This window comes from Vigna unguiculata, chromosome 3, assembly GCF_004118075.2.
Source record: "Vigna unguiculata cultivar IT97K-499-35 chromosome 3, ASM411807v1, whole genome shotgun sequence".
Lineage (NCBI taxonomy): Eukaryota > Viridiplantae > Streptophyta > Magnoliopsida > Fabales > Fabaceae > Vigna > Vigna unguiculata.
In genome coordinates, this window is record NC_040281.1 from 6,727,946 (window position 1) to 6,747,280 (window position 19,335).

General features: G+C 33.8%; 3 protein-coding genes across 4 annotated transcripts; 2 read left to right on the forward strand and 1 right to left on the reverse strand.

Moving 5' to 3' along the window:
- Positions 1-1,082: 1,082 nt before the first annotated feature.
- On the forward strand, positions 1,083-2,513 carry LOC114179337. The gene has a single exon (XM_028065653.1). It carries the CDS (start codon positions 1,254-1,256, stop codon positions 2,280-2,282), a length of 1,029 nt encoding a protein of 342 aa, XP_027921454.1. The 5' UTR covers positions 1,083-1,253; the 3' UTR covers positions 2,283-2,513.
- Positions 2,514-4,112: 1,599 nt separating this feature from the next.
- Positions 4,113-9,661, reverse strand: LOC114177907 (paramyosin). The gene is made up of 5 exons (XM_028063503.1): positions 7,822-9,661; positions 7,653-7,729; positions 7,358-7,469; positions 7,049-7,165; positions 4,113-4,868 (listed from the first exon to the last, which is right to left on the reverse strand). The coding sequence occupies exons 1-5, from the start codon at positions 9,166-9,168 to the stop codon at positions 4,515-4,517; spliced, it is 2,007 nt and encodes a 668-aa protein (XP_027919304.1). The 5' UTR covers positions 9,169-9,661; the 3' UTR covers positions 4,113-4,514.
- Positions 9,662-14,551: 4,890 nt separating this feature from the next.
- On the forward strand, positions 14,552-19,039 carry LOC114175960 (E3 ubiquitin-protein ligase RGLG5-like). 2 transcript variants are annotated; one of them, XM_028060818.1, is made up of 13 exons: positions 14,552-14,870; positions 15,215-15,526; positions 16,257-16,341; positions 16,423-16,563; positions 16,660-16,773; positions 16,850-16,947; positions 17,600-17,679; positions 17,749-17,854; positions 17,934-18,061; positions 18,170-18,347; positions 18,481-18,537; positions 18,642-18,742; positions 18,821-19,039. In XM_028060818.1, the coding sequence occupies exons 1-12, from the start codon at positions 14,859-14,861 to the stop codon at positions 18,720-18,722; spliced, it is 1,392 nt and encodes a 463-aa protein (XP_027916619.1). In that variant the 5' UTR covers positions 14,552-14,858; the 3' UTR covers positions 18,723-18,742; positions 18,821-19,039. The 2 variants fall into 2 exon arrangements, with proteins under 2 accessions (XP_027916619.1, XP_027916621.1); XM_028060820.1 differs by lacking the exon at positions 14,552-14,870 and adding an exon at positions 14,917-15,129.
- The last annotated feature ends 296 nt before the right edge of the window (positions 19,040-19,335 follow it).

Consider the following 19,335-nt stretch of genomic DNA (forward strand, 5'->3'; position numbering starts at 1 on the left):
ATGTTCGATTTTGTACTAGCTACCGGTACCACACACATGCATCATATTACACCTTGAATTCTATGATTTCATGAAAGAATTTATGCCTTTCAAGGATTTGAATTCGATGAGTGTTCTTTAGAATTTGATTTCTCAACGTGATTTACATCCTAAAGAGATGGAATTGGTAATTAATAACACTGCATATCACATTACTTACATCTGTTTTAGAGTGGAAAAAATGTTGAAAAGAAACAAAATGGAGAAAAACTCCTTCTGAACGTTGGATGTTTATCTGGATTTTGAAAATTATAGAAAGTTCAAGGGAACAAAAAACCCTACATTTAGTTTCTCTTTTACGCTTATAATGCTTAACATAACATCCTCTTCCATTCAGGAAATTAAAGAGAAATTCGGGCTGTCTCCCATGTAAAACATAAACCTAATTAAAAATTTATTTTCTTATGTGTGTTGTTAGTCCATAAAATTAAAAATTCAGATAATTAAAGTTTCTTTTTTTTTTTAAACTGCAATACTTATTCACTCTCATGATGATGAGAGATTCGATGGAAACAAAATTTAAACCCAACGACAAATTAAAGGTATTTTTAGGTATGAATTTAAATTAAAATAAAATTCAGTCAAGGTAAGTATCGGTGTAACCGAGTTGTTATATTGTGTACTCCACTTATTGTGAACATATAACTTTTAATGTTTTGGAAATATGAAACTGGTTGTGTTTGGATGAGGCATGTCAAAGCTGTTCTTATATTTTAACATAAAAATGATTTTCGAATGTTGACTCATAACGAGTTCCTATCGTGAATAAGTTGTTGTTCACTTTGTAAAATGTGCTCGAATTCGCAGTGTGTGCTTTTGGGGTCCACCTATTTTGGACCAAACTAGGGGAAAGGTATCGTCCACAGTGTGTCTCTATATCCATGTTAATTGAGGTACAAGAAACTCAAAGTGTTTGGGAGTTATAAGAATGCAGGCTCTCCCATGGTGTTTGAGCTTCTCTACATCGTTATAATAGCACACCAACAAACTCAGCATCATCACTTTCTCTACATTGTTAAATGAAGAATACAAACATTATGCCCCACATAAGTGTCTTATGTTCGATTCTTTGCCTTTATATGAATCATCCTTGAAGTTAACTTCAAGTCATTCCCATTCCCTTTATATACTTTAATTTTTGATTTACCTTGATTCCTCCTTAATATCATTCTCTCACCACACTTTCGTTTCTCTTCATTTTCCTCACACTTCCCATGTCTCGTCGAGAAACCAACCCTCACTTTTCTCGATCATCACAGCCTGAACTCCTGGTAGATGATGATGATAAAGAACAACCACATATTCCATTTGGGCCACGCCAAAAACGCCGTGCCCAACCACCCCCTCAAGTAGTAGCAGCTGCACCCATACCAGAAGCATTATCACGACCTCAGAAAAACGAAGACCGTGTTCCATTACGACCACCACCTCAACACGAAGACCATGTTATTCCATCACAACATTCGCAAGAGCCACGCTCAAAAAGAAGTCCCAGTAAGTTTCCAACAAATCAAGGTCTGCGACCGCTGAAGTCCTCAAAGGTAAATTTCCAAGAGCCACCTCCCTCCGCCAGTGCCCCTCCACCGCCGCCACCCTCCGACCATCCTCCGGCGCCACGCCGTAAGCCCCTCAGTTATCCCCGCCACAGCGGTATAAAGTTGCCGGAGGAGCAAAAGTCTCAACCTTTGACATGGTTAGGTGCGTGCTTGTGCGTAATATTCTGGCTCATCATAATCATAGGAGGGTTGATAGTGCTGATAGTGTACTTTGTTTTTCGCCCACAAAGTCCTCATTTTGATGTGTCTAGTGTGACCTTAAACGCTGCATACCTTGATCTTGGGTATCTTCTGAACGCTGATCTAACCATGCTGGCTAACTTCACAAACCCAAACAAGAAGGTTCATGTGGATTTCAGCTCCGTCATCATCTATCTCTACTATGGAAGCACCCTCATTGCCACACAGTATGTTGAACCTTTCTCTGCTGCGAGGCTTCAATCAAGGTTTGCGATGATCCACATGGTGTCTAGTCAGGTTCAGCTGCCATTGAAAGAAAGCCAGCGTCTTGTCAAACAGATGGAGGGCAATGGCGTGATTCTCGAAGTGAGAGGAGTGTTTCGTGCGAGATCCAAATTGGGAACCATTTTGAGGTATTCGTATAATCTCTATGGCCGTTGCAGCGTCATGCTAACACGTCCTCCTGATGGCATTTTGCTCAAAAAGAAATGCAGAACGAAGCGCTGAAACAATCTTTTTTTTTTTTTACACCAGATTTTATGATATACTTGTGTCGATGTTTTTCTTTTTAGTGCTTCAGAATTCGGGGGTTTTGGTCTTCTTGATTTGCCTATTCCTCCTCCAAAAATAACATGTTCAAAGGTTAGCCTTTTTCCCATCCCCGTTTTGTTTCTTACTTTTTTCTTCTGGAAAACTGTTAGAGATTGTTATAAACTAATAACACCATTCTTAACATTAGTTCATAGTATGAAAAGTAGTATCGGTTACTTAAGGATGCATGTTTTTTTGGAATTTTCTCTCTGGGTATGATCAAATTACGTATTTAATGTAGTTCCAACAATGAAAAGGAAGCCACATATGTAGCTTTCTACTAATTAAACCAACCAAAGCAAAAATTGTTTACAGTTTGGTCTTTTAATTTTTTTCGAGCTGATTGAAGTGTGCAGATGAGTTTTTGTTTGGCTTTAAGTGATAAAAACATAATATGATAGTCATCTTATTTATTCTATTATAATTTATACCCCAACTATCAAACCTAAGTCTTATAAGTTGAATAATTATTAAAAGATTAAAACTTTATTTAAAATAAGTGAATTCAGGTCCTTATAATTAATTACTTTCATTTATTATTAATTAGTACAGAAAATAAATTCATCTATGTAGGATTTAGTTCTTCGATAAAAATAAATAAAAAAAGGACGAAAAATGAGAGAAAAACTCATTGTGTTATTTGAATAGTGTTGACATATTAATATATACAGTATTAAAAAAACATTATTCATTTCAATCTGAGAATACCTTTAATTAAATTAAATTGAATAAGATTTGATATAATATAAACTAAAAAATAATTCCAGTGGAATCACAAATCCCTTGTTTGATTTGTATCCTTCAAGCAAAAATGAGTTACCGACCCATCCCAAGTAAATATATCACTCGTGGATTAACCTTTGTATTACTCGTGTTAATTAAACGCCTAAGGTTATTGTTACCATCTATTTTCTTGTAACTCGACAATTACATGAAGGATAACCGTTCCAACCCTTTACTTCAGGAGATAATAATTTGACATAAACATTACATAACTTTTTTAAGAAATAAATTTAGAGCTTAACTCAATTTTATAAAATAAAATTTGTATTCATTTGTATACTACGGTCTCTTTCCATATCTTGTAAAATAGATTATAATATATAATTTTTCTTAGTCATTCATGATTTTGTTTAACTCACGCCAATCATTTATTCTTGTCTTACTTACAACATAGGTAGTTAAACAGATATAATGGAATCAAGATCCTCCCGAGTGCTAGTTTCTCTCTTTAGCGAATGTGTGAACCTTAAGACTAATCTAAAGGGTTTCTTTAAATCTAATGTCATCAAAGTTTAAGGGTGGAAAAAGTCATTACCTTTTAATTTAGTGACGTTTGTTTAGAACAATTGTTGGAAAACCTTCAATAGCAAAATAAAATGTTGGATCTACTTGGTACACAAGTAGAAATCAAGGTAATAAAATCATAATTTAATTAGTAGAATAGCATTAAACGTACTATGTAAGGAAAATTAAAATTTTGGGAATTTATTATCATTCAAACCACATCGTACTAGGGAGAGGCTAATGAATCCATTGATCTCGCAAAAGCAGAATTAATGCTGACTTCCTCAATGGAAGAAATGGGCAAACAGAAGCTGACAAGGGCTATAACTCAATCGACAACTAGAACTTAAGAACATTCCCAAACCAATAAGATAAATATATTAAGCTGATACCGAAGCTATTTTTACGCAGACGTGTAAAAATTTCATTGGCAAACAAATCTACACCATTCCAGGAGTGTAATGCAATGTCAATGTATTTGTTGATTGCTTTCACGGAATGGTCGTACAAAACAACCAAAATGCAATAACAAGTTACTCAAGCCAGAAACAGCAGCAACATCTTAAGTGAGAAAACCTCTAAAGCGAAGAAGTAAAGATGCATTTATGTTAATTAAAATTAAACTGTCTTGGCGAACTTAACCTACTTTAACTCGAGTGAACGCACCCTCACTTGTATACTTCAGAGACTTTCTCACTTTACAGGACCCTAATGCTAAAAACCAATAACCACCGTGGCTGGCATTTTAAGAGATGGTATGTTGATGGATAACTACAATTTGTAACATGAATCAAAAGAAATCAACATAGATACACAAAAGAAGATAAAAAAGAAAGAAAGAAAAGACAAGAAAAGACCCAACTATAACAGAGGTTCAGAAAGCTCCATTTCATTAGAAGCCCCCTGTTGTGTAGCAGGTCGCTGCTGAAATCCAACGAAGTCCATGCCAAGCCACTGCCATGGCCAACACACATACCTAGGCCGATTTTGGCCCTTTGAATCTTCCCTGTTTTCAATGTCTTCGAGCTGATGAGTAAGCTCCTCAACTCTGTCTCTTAGTCTAGATGACCTCAAGTCAGCTAACTTAAGAGATTTTTCTGCTGCATCTCTGGCCGCCATCGCAGCAGCAGCTGTCTCTTCTTTGAATTTTAGTTTCTTCTCTGATTCTAACATGGATTGCTTTGACTCTTCAAGTTCCTGCTTAAGTGCTGCCAACTGCAGGTTTGCAGACAACAACATGACTAAGAATATTCAATGAAAACATACAGCATTAGAAGTCAAACAAGATCCACCAACAGGTGGCTTTATATTATCTCAACTTAAAATATTAATATGCTGTAGTTACAGAAATGTATTTCTCAGCGACACCATAATTCTAGAGAGCAATGGCAGCATCAGACAATGGATGCACGGAAAATTTTTCCAGCATAGGAATTCAAGGAAACAAGATATCAATCCACATAAACTATTCATGCAATTTCAATACAAAATTTAGGCTTGCTCGGTTTGAGAGAATGCTCCAGTTTGAGAAATCAGGAAAAAGAAAAAGTGAATGATGTAACGTTCTATGAAATAACTGAAAATAATTCGGAAAGCATCTTGTTAATTAAATCAAACAGCCTCTTTAAGTTCTTGGAGTAAATAATCAATGACGTGGTAATAAAGAATTTTCAGGTTTCTAGATTTTTTTGCTGTGCCCATTCTTTTAAATACAACCCTTTATCCTACTTAAGTGATGTTGAGTACATGAATCACACAACATCGATTCAGCACGACTAAAACCCAAGACTTCAAAAATATTGTTTAGCATGAGATCTTCCTTGATGACCTACTCCAACGCCCTTTATTTGTCTCCCTCTCCTTTTCATGGGACTACAAAACATACAATTTCACAATTCTGTGTTCAAACTACCTTAAAGTATTGTCCATTTTCTTCAATTGGTGCTACACCGAAATTTTCTTATATATAATCACTCCATATTTCATCGTTGCTTGTATAGCTAAACATCCATTTTAACATCATGTGTTACCCACCCTTTCTCTCGTGTAGTATAGCTGGACATACAGTAGTACAATAAATTTGGCTGCAGGTTTGATAGGTACTTTGCAATCAATAACATCCTCAGTAATTTCAAAATCATTTTGTATTATTAAACAATGAAATGCTATCCCACTAGATGATATCAGCTACACGGATCACAGAACACCCTTTGGCTAGGTTAAAAACCAAAGTGTTAGTTAGAGATCCCATAATTAAACTAAGAAACCTCTCATTCTTCTAAATAAGAAGTTGAAATTTAAATTTCAGCACAATAAAGGAAATGTTATAGCTCTTCATTATTAGAGACATTAACTGCAAAAAAAGAGACAAAATTAAGGAATAGGAAAATGTGGACGACTTTCATTCCAGCCAAAGGCTCCTTAACAACTCAGCGGGTACCATTTGCAACCATTTTAACAATCCAAACATCTCACTGGACTCGGTCACAAACAAACTAGCAACTACTGTGGTTTACATGATTGGTTAAGCCATTCTCCTTGAAAATCCTAATCCTAAGCCTGCACAATATCCATGCATTAAACCCAAAGGTTCTTGCATATGAGCGAACATGTAAGGTATGTAATCATTTGAGCTTTTTAGATGGTTCATGACTACTAGCTACAAGCTACTAGATATTACATTTGAGGTCCATCTGTTATTTGTTTCAAAGATGGGTAGCTCCACCCATGTTCTTGACAGCTGGGGGTCTCAAGTCGGAGTTAAGGAGGAGAGTTGTGCTAGGCCCTCAATGACCAAGATAAAAACATTACACCAAACATGTTCTAAAGTAGGGTAGAATTGATTTTGCTGAATGTAACTAGGATGTGTGATCAAATTAATATAATTCTTATATTTACATTGGAACATGTGTTTTCAATTGGAAAATGCTAGGATTATTTTTCAACAATAAAAGAAAGGGGATGATGAACAGTAAAATTTGAAGACCTGACTTCCTCATTGCAAAGTCAAAGAGTAGAAAAGCTCACACTGACTAGAGATATAACTAAATTGTGATATATAAGTGAAAACAATTATAAATTAGTTTTGTGATATCTGAGTTATGTCTAAAATCCACTTCCTAAGTCCTTTCTATACAAGGGAGTATTAGATATCTCAGAGATACAGCCAAATAATAGAATACAAGTGGTTGGAAACCTCATCTTGCATTGTAGGATTGAATTAAGCCTAAATCCATTTTCTAAGATAAAGTTTAAACTAGCACCCAAAATATCGTAAATTAAATTTCAAATGCATTTTAAACTCTAAGCATATTTGGTAAAGTAGAACAAAAATCGGTCACATCCTTTACCTATAACAAGCAAGTCTATGAACATTTGTAAAATAGATAGCATACCTGTGAGACAAATTCCTGTTCAACACCTCTGCCTGCATCAGCCTCTTGTTCTGCTGCCACTTTCCATCTGTTAATTTCCTCTTCAGCAGCAGCGATGTCCGTCATTAGCCCTTCAATCTGTATTACAAATAGGCCAAGTTGGTACCTCGTGACAGAAGTATAAACAATCAAATGTCCCTAACAAATTATCCATGGACTAAGGGGTATACACAAACAACAAATTCTACATTCGACAAAAATTAGGATAAAAGTGCCAATGATTAAGGAACTATATCAAATTAAACTTATATAAAACACAGTCAAGCTTACATTATCATTTGCCACCCTCTCCTTTTCTTCAAGTTCCTCTATCCGACGCATTCTTTGGTCAAGCTCCTTGGCCTGAGCTTCTATATGCTGCTTAAGTAAGCTCAACTCTGCCCTTAATGCAGTCAAGCAATATGCAAAGAAAAAAAGTTATGATGTCAACACAACTGGAAATTGTAAACATGCAAGTTTTTCAGTCGACTGTCAGTGGTATCAACAGGTATGATTTCCGTTCAACAAACTTTAAACTAGATGAATATCAAACAACTGCGATTTAATTCTATTGTTTGTCATATACCTTAATTCACCCACTGTATGCTTCAGCTCAATGATCTCAAGCTGAGATGCCTTAACAACATCCTCCAAAGCACCAGCCTGTACACAATGCGTTCATAAAGAATTCATGAAGGAGTCTTCAAAATGCAAAATACTATTCATTAAAAACTAGAGAGTAATGGATGCTTAACCAAAGAGTATATTTCATCCTCTTCTTTTTCCGTTCTATCCAACTTCTCATTTGAAGCTGCAACTTTTCCATCTCCAAGAACCTTACTGAATTTGAAATCTATTCCAGCCTCCCTCAACCCGTTCTCTGCAGCTTGAAAAAGCTCACTCTTTCTGGATGATGGATCGATTGCCATCCTCTTGGACAAAGCACTTCGAAGCAAAGAACCAATTTGATCCTTCTCTCTAACCAACCGAGCCACCGTCTCTTCTAAACTTTTGATCTCACTATTTTTCTCTTCAACCACATCCTTTGCTTTCTGAACAACAATTTTAGTCAACTCATAAATGGATTCCATCCCAGCCAAAGAGGCACGTATATTCTCCTCAACGTCTGTTTCTTGCGGAACAAACAAAGATTCAGATAGCTCCTCGGTGCCACCATCATCAATTATCTTAACAACACTGCAAATCTGGTTATGAATTTTGGAAACAAGACTCAACTGGTCAATCAACAAAGGTCTCTGGGATTCTATCCGAGACTCCAAACTATTCAACTTGTCCTCACACTCACCAACAAACTCCTTCAACTGCAAAGCCTCACTTTGCTCCTTACTCAAATTCTCCGCAACCTCATTAAGCCTCTTGTCCCTAACAGCCAAATCCCTCTCCAAATCCTCAACAATCGAAACCTTCTTCGCAACCTCATCCCTCAAGCCACTAATCGTGGCCTCAAGCTGAGAAACCTCAATGGCAATCTCATAATTCCGCTGCTCCATTTGCTCTCTGGCCTCGTTCCTAGCCTTAACAGCCGCCTCGTTCTGCTTCAAAAGCTCCTCCACAATCTCGTTTGCGCGCTTGATGATACCGTACGCCACCGCCGCCATTCCGGTATATTTCTGCGACCTCGGAAGCGGCAGCGCGCTGCCGGCGAAGTTGCTCACCTTCGCCGAGATCTTATCCATGCCGGTGACGAGCATGTGGCTCGAATTCCCAATCTCCGATCGCAGCGCGTCGCGTTCCTTCGCCGTTTCTTCCAGTTGCTTCTTATTCTCTTCTAGTTGCTTCGCCGTCTCCTCCTTCTCGCGAACGGCGTCGTCTCGCAGGCGGCCAAACTCATCGCGCTTCTTTATAGCCTCGTGAGCCAGCGTCTTCAATCGGTTGAACGAAACCTGCAATTCCGACTTCGTATTTTCCGCGGCAACGCGCGCTTGCCGCTCCCGATCGAGTTCGGCAAGAACCTCCCGGAGTTTCTCGACGGAGACATCATCCGAGGAGGGAGCCTTCGTCGCTACGGGAGTCGGATCACCTCCGTCGTCCTCAACGTCACTGAGTACCGCATCGGAATCTAGGTCGCCGGCGCCGGCCATTTAATTTAATAACATATATATGACACAACTATTTATGTGATGATAAACCCTAGAAATTGGAGCGACGCAATATTGATGGAGTAGTAAGTAGAAACTATAATATAATGTGAAATCGTCTTCAACTATGGCTTATTGTTGCTGATGATCATAGATTGACGAAGAAACACCGCCACAACGTACCTACCAGTCAGGCTCTGAAGAATTTAGGAATTTCCGATTGAGAATTTGTTTATGTTTTAGAATTTCAAATCAAAATTGAAGGTGCTCAAATAAAACCATTGATTATTGATTATTTTGTTTTCTACTTGATGAATGTGTAATTGGTGAGAATAAATAAATATATTTAAAATGGGAAAGGAAAAGAAGGTAACATGGGTTGGGATTGGACGGGCCTGATCTAGTGAGGATGGCAATGGTGGGCGCGAACACAGCGGATTGGAGTGATGGTAGGTGGAAAGAAAGAACGAAAGAAAAGTTGGTTTGCAAGGATGCGAGTGTGAATGACTAAATGAGGAGGAAACGTGCGTTTGGGGGGAGAGTGCTCATATCACGGAACGCATAATCGTTTCCGGTAAGGAATATTAGGTTTAATCGTGACATTTATTCGTAATTTTTTTTAATTATTTATAGTTTTGATTTTGAATTTTGTTACAGAATTTTGACCTCTTAGTTTTATTAAACATAACAAATGGTGCTGTTATTTTGTTTTAATGATTTTTTTTTCTCAGAAATAAATAATGACAATTACGTAATTATCCGTAGTGAAAAAGATCCCAACAAACCTGAAGAAATTGAAGGCGAATTTGCCTATGAGTGCGTTTGACTTATATTTTCAATTTATTTTTATATACAAAATATGTTCCTGATATTTTAATAAAAAAAACTAAAAAAGTAACTTATTTTATAAAATAAAAATATTAAAGACTTAATCTTTTCTTGTTGAGGCTTAATTTATTTAATTGATATTATATATAAAAAAAATCAGTCAAATTTTAAATTATTTTATGTTCTTTTACATCTTTAAAATTTACATTTTTATTTTCCTGAAAATTACATGAAATTAAGTTATGTTACTGAAATGATCAAACATCTACTATAAAACTAATAAACAAAATTACTGGGGAATAGACTCAAATATCCCAACCTCAAATCATGACAATTTTCAATTTCTTTTTCTTTTTGGTTATTTCACGTTTGTTTGATTATCCCGCCTCTGATTTTTTCGCAAATTACGAATTGGTTACGCTATTTTTTTTAATGAATTAAGTATCTTTTAGTTTTCCAACTTTGATTCAAAACTAAAATTCGTCTAAAATTTTAAAATTTTAATATATTTTGGTCTTTAAATTTTAGAAATAAATGAATATAATCCTTTTAATTTAATTATATTAATTTTTCTTGACGTGTCGAACGCTTTTCATGTTAGTATTGGAGTTGTTTACACTATTTGACACATTCTTGATTCAATATTTATTGAGAAATACGTTCGACACCTAAAAAATATGTAATTGAGTTAAAATGACTATATTTGTTCGTTTTTTAAGTTTAGGGATCAGGACCAAAATATATTGAAGTTTGGGACATTGAGGAATTTCAATTTTAGATCAAAGTTTAAGGACTAAAAACATATCTAATCCTTTTTTTTATTTTCCTTTTCCATTTACTCCACTAGTTTTCTGGTATTTTTCCCCTTCCCCCGACGTATTCCCCTCCTCTAATCTTATTCTATTCATTTATTCAATCTCACTATCTTCTTTCTTGCCACCCTTGCCATAGGCTTTTTCTTCTTTTTTCCTTTTAATTTTCGAATACACTATGTGTTTAAAGGTTAAAGGCTAAAGCATTGTCGGACATGGAAAGGAGAGGGCAATTGAACATGATTTTGACGATTGAAGGTTGGAAGGTTCAATTTTTGATCGGACAACGATTTCTTCATCGAAGACCTTATTCTTCTTCATCGTTAAAGGTTCTTCCTATAATTTGGTTTTTGTCTTCTCGTTATTGAGGATGTTTTTTTTTGCATGTGTGTAATAATAACATCTAAATTAATTCTTCTTATGATTTGTTCCGAAATATACCTATCCTTGTCATTCTTAGTTTTTGGCTTAACTCTTCATTTATATTCTATGTATTTTTAGTTTTTGGGTTTAGTTTCTTCTTCTTCTTATTCTTTGTTCTAAAAAATACTCATCCTTACCATTCTTAATTTTTTATTGGGTTGAGTTTCTTATGGATATGCGAAAGTAAACATCAAAGGTTAAAGTTGGTACACACCAGTACAAACTCAATATATTGCGATGACACAAATACACACTAGTTAGCTATTAAATCAATAGTTTAATAAATAGTTAAATATATTTTAAATCCTTACACTATTACATGAAGTTGGATTTCACTCTTGTTCCAAACATTGATATTGTTTTGTCTCAAACTTTAAAAGTTAATGGATGTAGTCCTGATCACTAAACGACGTTAAAAATGTACTAATGTGAAAGACTATGTTGCCACGTGTGTAACCACTTCAGCATATGACATATGTGGTAATGTTGTTTGTCACATCAACAAATCTTTAATATTGTTTGGTCACAAAAATCACATTCACTTAGAAATGAAAATGGTCCAAAATTTGGAACTGAGACAAAATTTAATTTCATAAAAAATTAATGACTAAAAATATATTTACCTTTTTAAAAATATTATAAACATTATACTTTTGAACATATATAAAAAATAACATGGATTATTTATTTTTCAAAATAATTATCAAAATTCACTCCAATAAACTTAATATAATTTTAAATATCTTAAATAATAATTAAAATTTGAATAAAATTACATGTAAAATATTAAAAATAAAAGTGAATTCAATAAAATAAAATAAAATAGAATGATATATATATATATATATATATATATATATATATATATATATATATATATATATATATATATATATATATATATATATATATATATATATATATATATCTATAACTATATATAAAGGGGATTCCCTCTTTTGTGTCCACATTTCATAATTCCAACTTTACCCTTTATAATTTAATTATTTATTAAATTTTTAAAAATTAACGGTTACTTTTACAAGTTTTTATAAAATTATTTACTTATCTCCTTTTTCTTTTTTTCTCTTACTATTCATCAACAGTTATTTTTCTCTTATTTTCTCCGTACATTTTATTTTATTTTTTATAAATATACTTTTATTTTATTTTAAATTAATAACATTACAATATCATCAATTATTAATATAATTCAAAAAATACGTACACACAGGCGCGATAGCGCCTGTGTTTACACTAGTATATATATATATATATATTGTTTGTGTTGGGTGGAGGGGTTATTGTTGGTTTTTGTATATTTTGTAATCTATTTGCTTGCTATAACGGTAAAATATAAAAAATAACTGTATATTTTTACGGGTTAACTGATAGTAGATATATTTTTATTAGTTAATTATAAAATATTTTTTCATATTAATATTATTTTTTGTTTGAAGTACAACTAAACCTAAACCTATTAGTTTGGTTGCTTATAATAAAATATATTAAAATAATAGACCTATGATTGTTTTCAACACAAGTGTGACTACATAATCTTACTTAAAAACATACCGAGTAGGTGGCTCCATATTTTTTTTAACTTTTTTTAATATTAACAATTGTCAAATACAGAATAGTAAAATAAAATGAAACAAAATTATAATACAAAAGTTAATAATTCTTTTATTCAAAATATTTTTTTATCCTCTATCAAAATATTTTTTTTTCTCTTCTATCAAAATAGAAGTAATGTTAAATATTTATAGACATTTTTTTATAGAAATAGTTCATGAAAAATGTAGTAATAATTTGTACTTATAATCTTGCAAAAACATTTAAATTGTATAGCGATATTAAAAGAATAAAAAATAAAATAAATTAAGAAACATACGAAATTATAAAAAAAATAGAATAAAATTTTGAATACTTACATTTTTATTTTTATTCTATATTTTTATAAGAAATATATTGGTCACAAATTTTTTTAGTTTGTACTTTTATATTGCATTTGTATTATATTTTTGTTAGTCAAGTAAAAATTATCAAATATTAATTAAGAAATATATCTTTTCTTTTAATTTTAAATGAGTAAAATATGTTTTTAATTTCCTAATTTTCATACAAAATTAAATTTTGTTTCTATCTTAAAATATGAATTATTTTCATCTCAAACTTGAGTAATGAATGAGTGTAATCTTGATGACCAAATAACATTAAAGATTTGTTGATGTGACAAACTACGTCTTCGTCATATGTGTGTTCATGTGCTGATGTGAACACACACGTGTCAACACGTGGTCATACATGTGACAATGTTGTTTATCATATTAACAAATCCTCAATATTGTTTAATAACAAATACTACATTTATTTATTTTTTAAGTTTAAGATCAAATAATATCAAAGTTTTAGAAATTGATGAAATTTTATTTCATGGTGTCAATAATTTAAAAAGTAAATACATATTTAACCATCTATAAATCATCAAATTTCGTATCATATATTACAAAATGTAATAAAAGTTTAAACTCTTTGAAATGATATGCAAATAATAAATAAATAATTACTATAAACATAAAACAAAATAAATCAAATGAATATTAACTTGAAACAATAAAAAAACAGCTGAATATATCGATAAATGGCAGGAGTTAAAACATAAATAAATTATGAAAAGAGAAAAGTTAAGAATTTTTTTCTGAAGTTAAAGTTACTGAAGCACGAATGGCTTCTTCAAAGATTTGGAAGAGGTCAATTGTGATTCTTAAATCGAAGAGGAGTTTATGTAACATATTTCAGTAAATTGTGATTCTTAATTTCTACACTCATATAATTATATCTTTTGTTTTTCATAAAAACATTAAAATATTTTTTAGTGACTATATTTAAAAAAAACGTAATATTTATTACCTTTTATAACTATAATAAATGCTGGTGTTTTCTAGTCCCCACTCACCATCTTCTCCCCTAAATTCTTCCCTCTCAAAAAGTAGTTTTACGAAAAGAGTTTTTATTGATCATGGATGAAGTTTAGTTGAAGAGGCATTTCTTGGAAATTACGTCCTTTGGAAAAGTAGGACCCATGAACATAGCAAATGTGTTTGGACATTCCATATCAGCGCGTAAACGTTTCCCTGACAGCACCTACGTTACAGAGAAAGATACAGGAAAACACAAAGTAACTTCCACTTCCTCTTCCTGTTGAACCAAGGAATAAATAAATCCAAATACAATTTCTTGTCTCAATTTGCTAATATCATTGCGAATTGACTTATGCATAATCACTTACTTCTTACCACAATATTCATTTACTTGTTGAATGCAGATGTAAACAAAGTTCCTCCACTAAACTGTTAATTAATTGTCCTGGAGTATGATTTTAATTAAGTCTTTCACATAATTTATTATAAATAGTTGATTAGAGGAATAGCTTGAAGAGGTGTAGTTGACTTGACCATGCTAGCTTAGTTTCTTCTAACAGGAGTTTTCTTAATTCATTGTCCTCTTCCCCCTATTTAGTTCAACCACGAGAAGCTATTCTAGGTTACGTGATTAGCGTGATTCATTAACATATCCGGCGTGTTCTTAATTCTATCACAATTCATTTGCAAATCTTTCGTGGAAACAATGCTTCTAGAGGTATGGAAAAAAAAAAAAAAACTGAATAGAGTTTATGTTTCATTGCAGCATTTATGGAAAAAGATTGATACATGGTCGGTTTCATTTGATTCAGTCATCATTCTTCCTTAGTTCGCGACTGAGTTTATTTTCTTGGTCTACTCTTTTATATTTGTTTTTCTTTCGACATTCATATTGCGTGAAACAATTTTAGGACGCACCATTCAGTTTTACTTTCCAAGAATTTGTGGTTTGCATAATTTTATTGCTGATCAGAGTTGTAAGGTTTTTATTTCTTATTCAGTGGACATATATATGTGTGTGCTAGGTTTTTAATTTGGCAATTGAAATGTTTGCAATTGTAGCTGGAGACTTGGACTGCGTTGGTTGTTTTGTTTCTGCTTGTGTTGATTCTAAAGGAGTCGATCATGGGAGGTAAGAGTTCGAAAGTCTGCGAAAGAAGGCATGTTTCATCGTATGGATCTGCTGGTTCATCGTCTTCATGGGACACCTATGGATACCCTCAGACACCAAATACTTACCCACAACAAAATAATTATCATACGCCTCTTCATAACCGTGCCCCCACTCTTCCATTCCATGACTATTCACAGCCAAAAAGGAGGTTGGATAGGAGATACTCCAGAATAGCTGATGATTACAATTCACTGGATGAGGTAGTTTGATTTCTGATTATGCTGTGTTGTTGTGATTTTCCTAGGTACAATTGTGTGTGAGTATATTAAATGTTTGGTCTGTTTCTATCGTTGAATCCTGTATTCGGTAAGAAAGGGGGACAGGGACATGGGGGTTTGGGACCTCATGACATTGACCCAAACTAGTCCATGTCTCGGAAGATAATGTGAACGGCTTCAATTCAAAAGTTTAAGTCTTAGCAGTCAGCAGAAAGGGAGGGGAAAAAAGGCAGGGATCAGAATCTTTTTTCTGGAATCGGACTTCAAAATTTTTACTATGATGGTCCACGTTGAAAATCGAAATATTTAAGCTCTTAGGTCTCAATAAGGATTCCTTGTAACAAAAAACAAGCGAAGTTCCTCGTTTTGTTATATGTTATTTTTTCCTCACAGTAAAGGGTTTTAGAACAGTGTCAGAGCTGGAACACCAAAACGATCTTGTTTGGGGTATTCAAGAAAAAGAGAAGGCATATAAAATGCTGAATTTTGAAAAAAAATCTGGCGAGACCCTCGCCTAGAATTGTTGCACTTTTTAGTCTGAGTAAAAGCTTCATATCTATGATGCTTAATGTAGCTTCATATATAACGGGTAGTATTTGACAAATTATGGATCAGCCAATAATGCTATTCTTATTGATTGTTTCACTCCCAAACATTACCATTCATACAGTTACAACGCACAGAACGAAAATGATGAAATATTTTCACACAGGTTACCAGTGCTCTTTCACACGCTGGACTGGAATCTTCTAACCTCATTGTTGGCATTGATTTTACAAAGAGCAACGAGTGGACAGGTTTCATCTCTTATACATGTATTGATGCTTGTTTTTTTTTACGGGTTGGTACTAAACTGGCATAATTCACTTTGGAACCAGGGAAGAGGTCATTCAACCGAAAAAGCTTACATCATATAGGAAGTGATCATAATCCTTATGAACAAGCAATCTCGATTATTGGGAAAACTTTAAGTGCTTTTGATGAGGATAATTTGATTCCTTGTTTTGGTTTTGGAGACGGTAGTTCCTGATATAAGTCTTGATGCTTTTCAAATTGCTTATGTTTCCAAATTGCAAACTTGATCGTGTTTCTTTCTTGTCCTTTTTTCCTGTCAGCATCAACGCATGATCAAGATGTCTTTAGTTTCCATTCAGATGAGAGGTTCTGCAATGGATTTGAAGAAGTTCTTTCAAGATATAGAGATATTGTTCCTGGCCTGCGTCTAGCAGGTATTGTATTCACACCACTAATCTTAGGTAGCATTTTTAATCCGGTTCAGCATAACTCATTGCATTTATGTGACAGGACCCACTTCATTTGCTCCTATTATTGAGATGGCTATGACTATAGTTGAACAAAGTGGAGGCCAATATCATGTCTTGCTAATAATTGCAGATGGACAGGTATATTTAATACATATTTCATATCGAAAAGAACATTCATTTGTCTTGTTTAAATATACACCAGTCATCAAATACTTCATTGGCAGTTATCACGCTGCCTCTGCGAGCATGACTCTTAAGTATTACAGATAAAACAACTAAAAGTTAAAATAGTCACAACAGCAAATCTTGTTTTCCTAGCATTGTATTTGATAACAATAATATCTACCTTACGACACAAATATCTTGCCATTGACAAGGCTGCAGAAGAAAACTGATAATTGTTAGATTAGGAATATATGTGTCTGAATTACATCTGTTCCCTACAATATTTAGACATGATTAATTGTTAGATGGATATATCTGAATTAGAGCTGAACTTCAGAAGGAATTACTGTAGACATACACGTCAATGAACGAATAGTTATATCTGGGAGATTATTAGAAAATTTGTTTTAAAATGTGGAGTGAGATATGTTAATAGGATGTAGTCCTCTTTAGTGAGATATGAGATATCTATCTTTTGATTCATGTATGAAATGTCTAAGTGTTCAATTAGTACGAAATACCCTCAAATTTTGCCATTGCTTCAATATATCTGGAGCAATTTTTAACCGTAGGTATTCCTTTTATAAGATCTAAAAAAAAATTGGTACTTACAATTTTGGCACAGGTGACCAGAAGTGTTGACACGCAACATGGCCAGTTAAGTCCACAAGAACAGAAGACAATTGATGCAATTGTAAAAGCGAGGTAAAATTTTGTTGTTTTCTCTAATTAGGAATGGACACGCTGCATTCTTATACTCTCTTAACATGGCAGTGAGTATCCACTTTCAATAGTTTTGGTGGGGGTTGGTGATGGACCGTGGGAAATGATGAGGGAATTTGATGACAACATTCCAGCCCGAGCATTTGACAATTTTCAGGTTTGGTGTAATTCACTTGGCCATAATTCCACCCACCATTTTGCTGAAATGTGAATATTTTAGTTTTGGCTGCATGTAGTTTGTGAATTTTACCGAAATAATGTCAAGGAGTGTAGATTCAAGAAGAAAAGAGACAGACTTTGCTCTATCAGCTTTGATGGAGATACCTTCTCAATATAAGGCAACTATAGATCTTGGCATACTGGGGTAATAAATGAATATTATATGGAAAAATATTGTACTTCCAGTCTATTGTAAAAGTTTTTATTGGGGTAATAATTGAATTTGCATCATGTTTTCATTGCATGAAATCAGTGCACGGAGGGGACATTCACCGGACAGGGTTCCTCTGCCTCCACCTCATTATGAGAGGACTTCTAGCAGCAGCGCAACATCTTTTCGTCCAAACAGTTCTCAGCAAAGTGCACCTACGTATTCTGACTTCGATAATGTTAACATGGCATCATCTTCAGGTGGCTTATATGATAACAAGGTATTTAAAACACCATTCTTTTGAACATTAGACGTGACTTTCATATAATCCTGACACAGTTTGGCTTTCATGAAATGTTTCTGTCACTTACAACAAGTTGACAATGATTACATATACACGGTTAATTTTGCAGGTTTGTCCAATTTGTCTGACTAACGGGAAGGATATGGCATTTGGTTGCGGGCATCAGGTAACATGTTCAATTATATGCTAAAACGACCCATCTTGAATGTAAGACTATCAATAGGACATTATATTAACTTTTCTCCTATGTTGTTTCCTCAAATGGTGCAGACATGTTGTGAATGTGGAGAAAACCTCGAATTCTGCCCCATATGCCGAAGCACAATCACTACAAGAATAAAGCTTTACTAGTTAACCTTGCATGAGAGAAGGTTAGTTACGTTTAACAATGCTATTAATTAAGTGCTTAATTGATTTAACAAGTCATAAACTAACCTGATGCATCACAGACAGGGTAGCAAAGATAGGAGCAGGGTTGGCCTGGATCACGAAGAGAGATTTTTTGCCTTGTATTGTATAAAGTTAAATTGAGCATTAGTGAGTGCGCGTTAACTCATTGTATATATGAAGTTTGTGATTTTGAAAGGTTTCATATTTTGAAACCAGCTGCTTGTAAAAAAGTTACTCGGTTTTTTTTATGTAGAATGTTTTAGTTTTTGTCTTCGTCATTTCATTCCGTTGCATTGATGACCAATAGTTTACCTAGCCACAAAATCACCATAAACAACAATATCCGAAACAATCAATAACTTGTTTATTTGTTCTCTGTTACCTTAATTCAAGTCTCTGAAGTTTGGTCCCCAATATCAAAGCGAAACCATGGAGTGCACGCACCACAGATTAAGTTGCCATTTTCTGAAAGAACGTGCCGTAAGGTTGCATCAAATCACCTACCCAATTAATACTTCTACTTTTTTCTGACTTTCATTCTCTCTTTTGTCTTACTTCTGCTTCCATTTCTTAC

Bases quoted from the DNA above. Each gene is read 5' to 3' on its own strand.
- LOC114179337 (XM_028065653.1), top strand. From the start codon at position 1,254: ATGTCTCGTCGAGAAACCAACCCTCACTTTTCTCGATCATCACAGCCT.
- LOC114177907 (XM_028063503.1), bottom strand. From the start codon at position 9,168: ATGGCCGGCGCCGGCGACCTAGATTCCGATGCGGTACTCAGTGACGTT. The intron at 7,730-7,821 runs GTTAAGCATCCA...CATTGTGTACAG, and splicing joins AGGATGAAATATACTCTTTG to GCTGGTGCTTTGGAGGATGT. The intron at 4,869-7,048 runs GTATGCTATCTA...GCAAACCTGCAG, and splicing joins AACAGGAATTTGTCTCACAG to TTGGCAGCACTTAAGCAGGA.
- LOC114175960 (XM_028060818.1), top strand. The intron at 16,342-16,422 runs GTTTCATCTCTT...CTTTGGAACCAG, and splicing joins AAAGAGCAACGAGTGGACAG to GGAAGAGGTCATTCAACCGA. The intron at 18,348-18,480 runs GTATTTAAAACA...TTAATTTTGCAG, and splicing joins GTGGCTTATATGATAACAAG to GTTTGTCCAATTTGTCTGAC.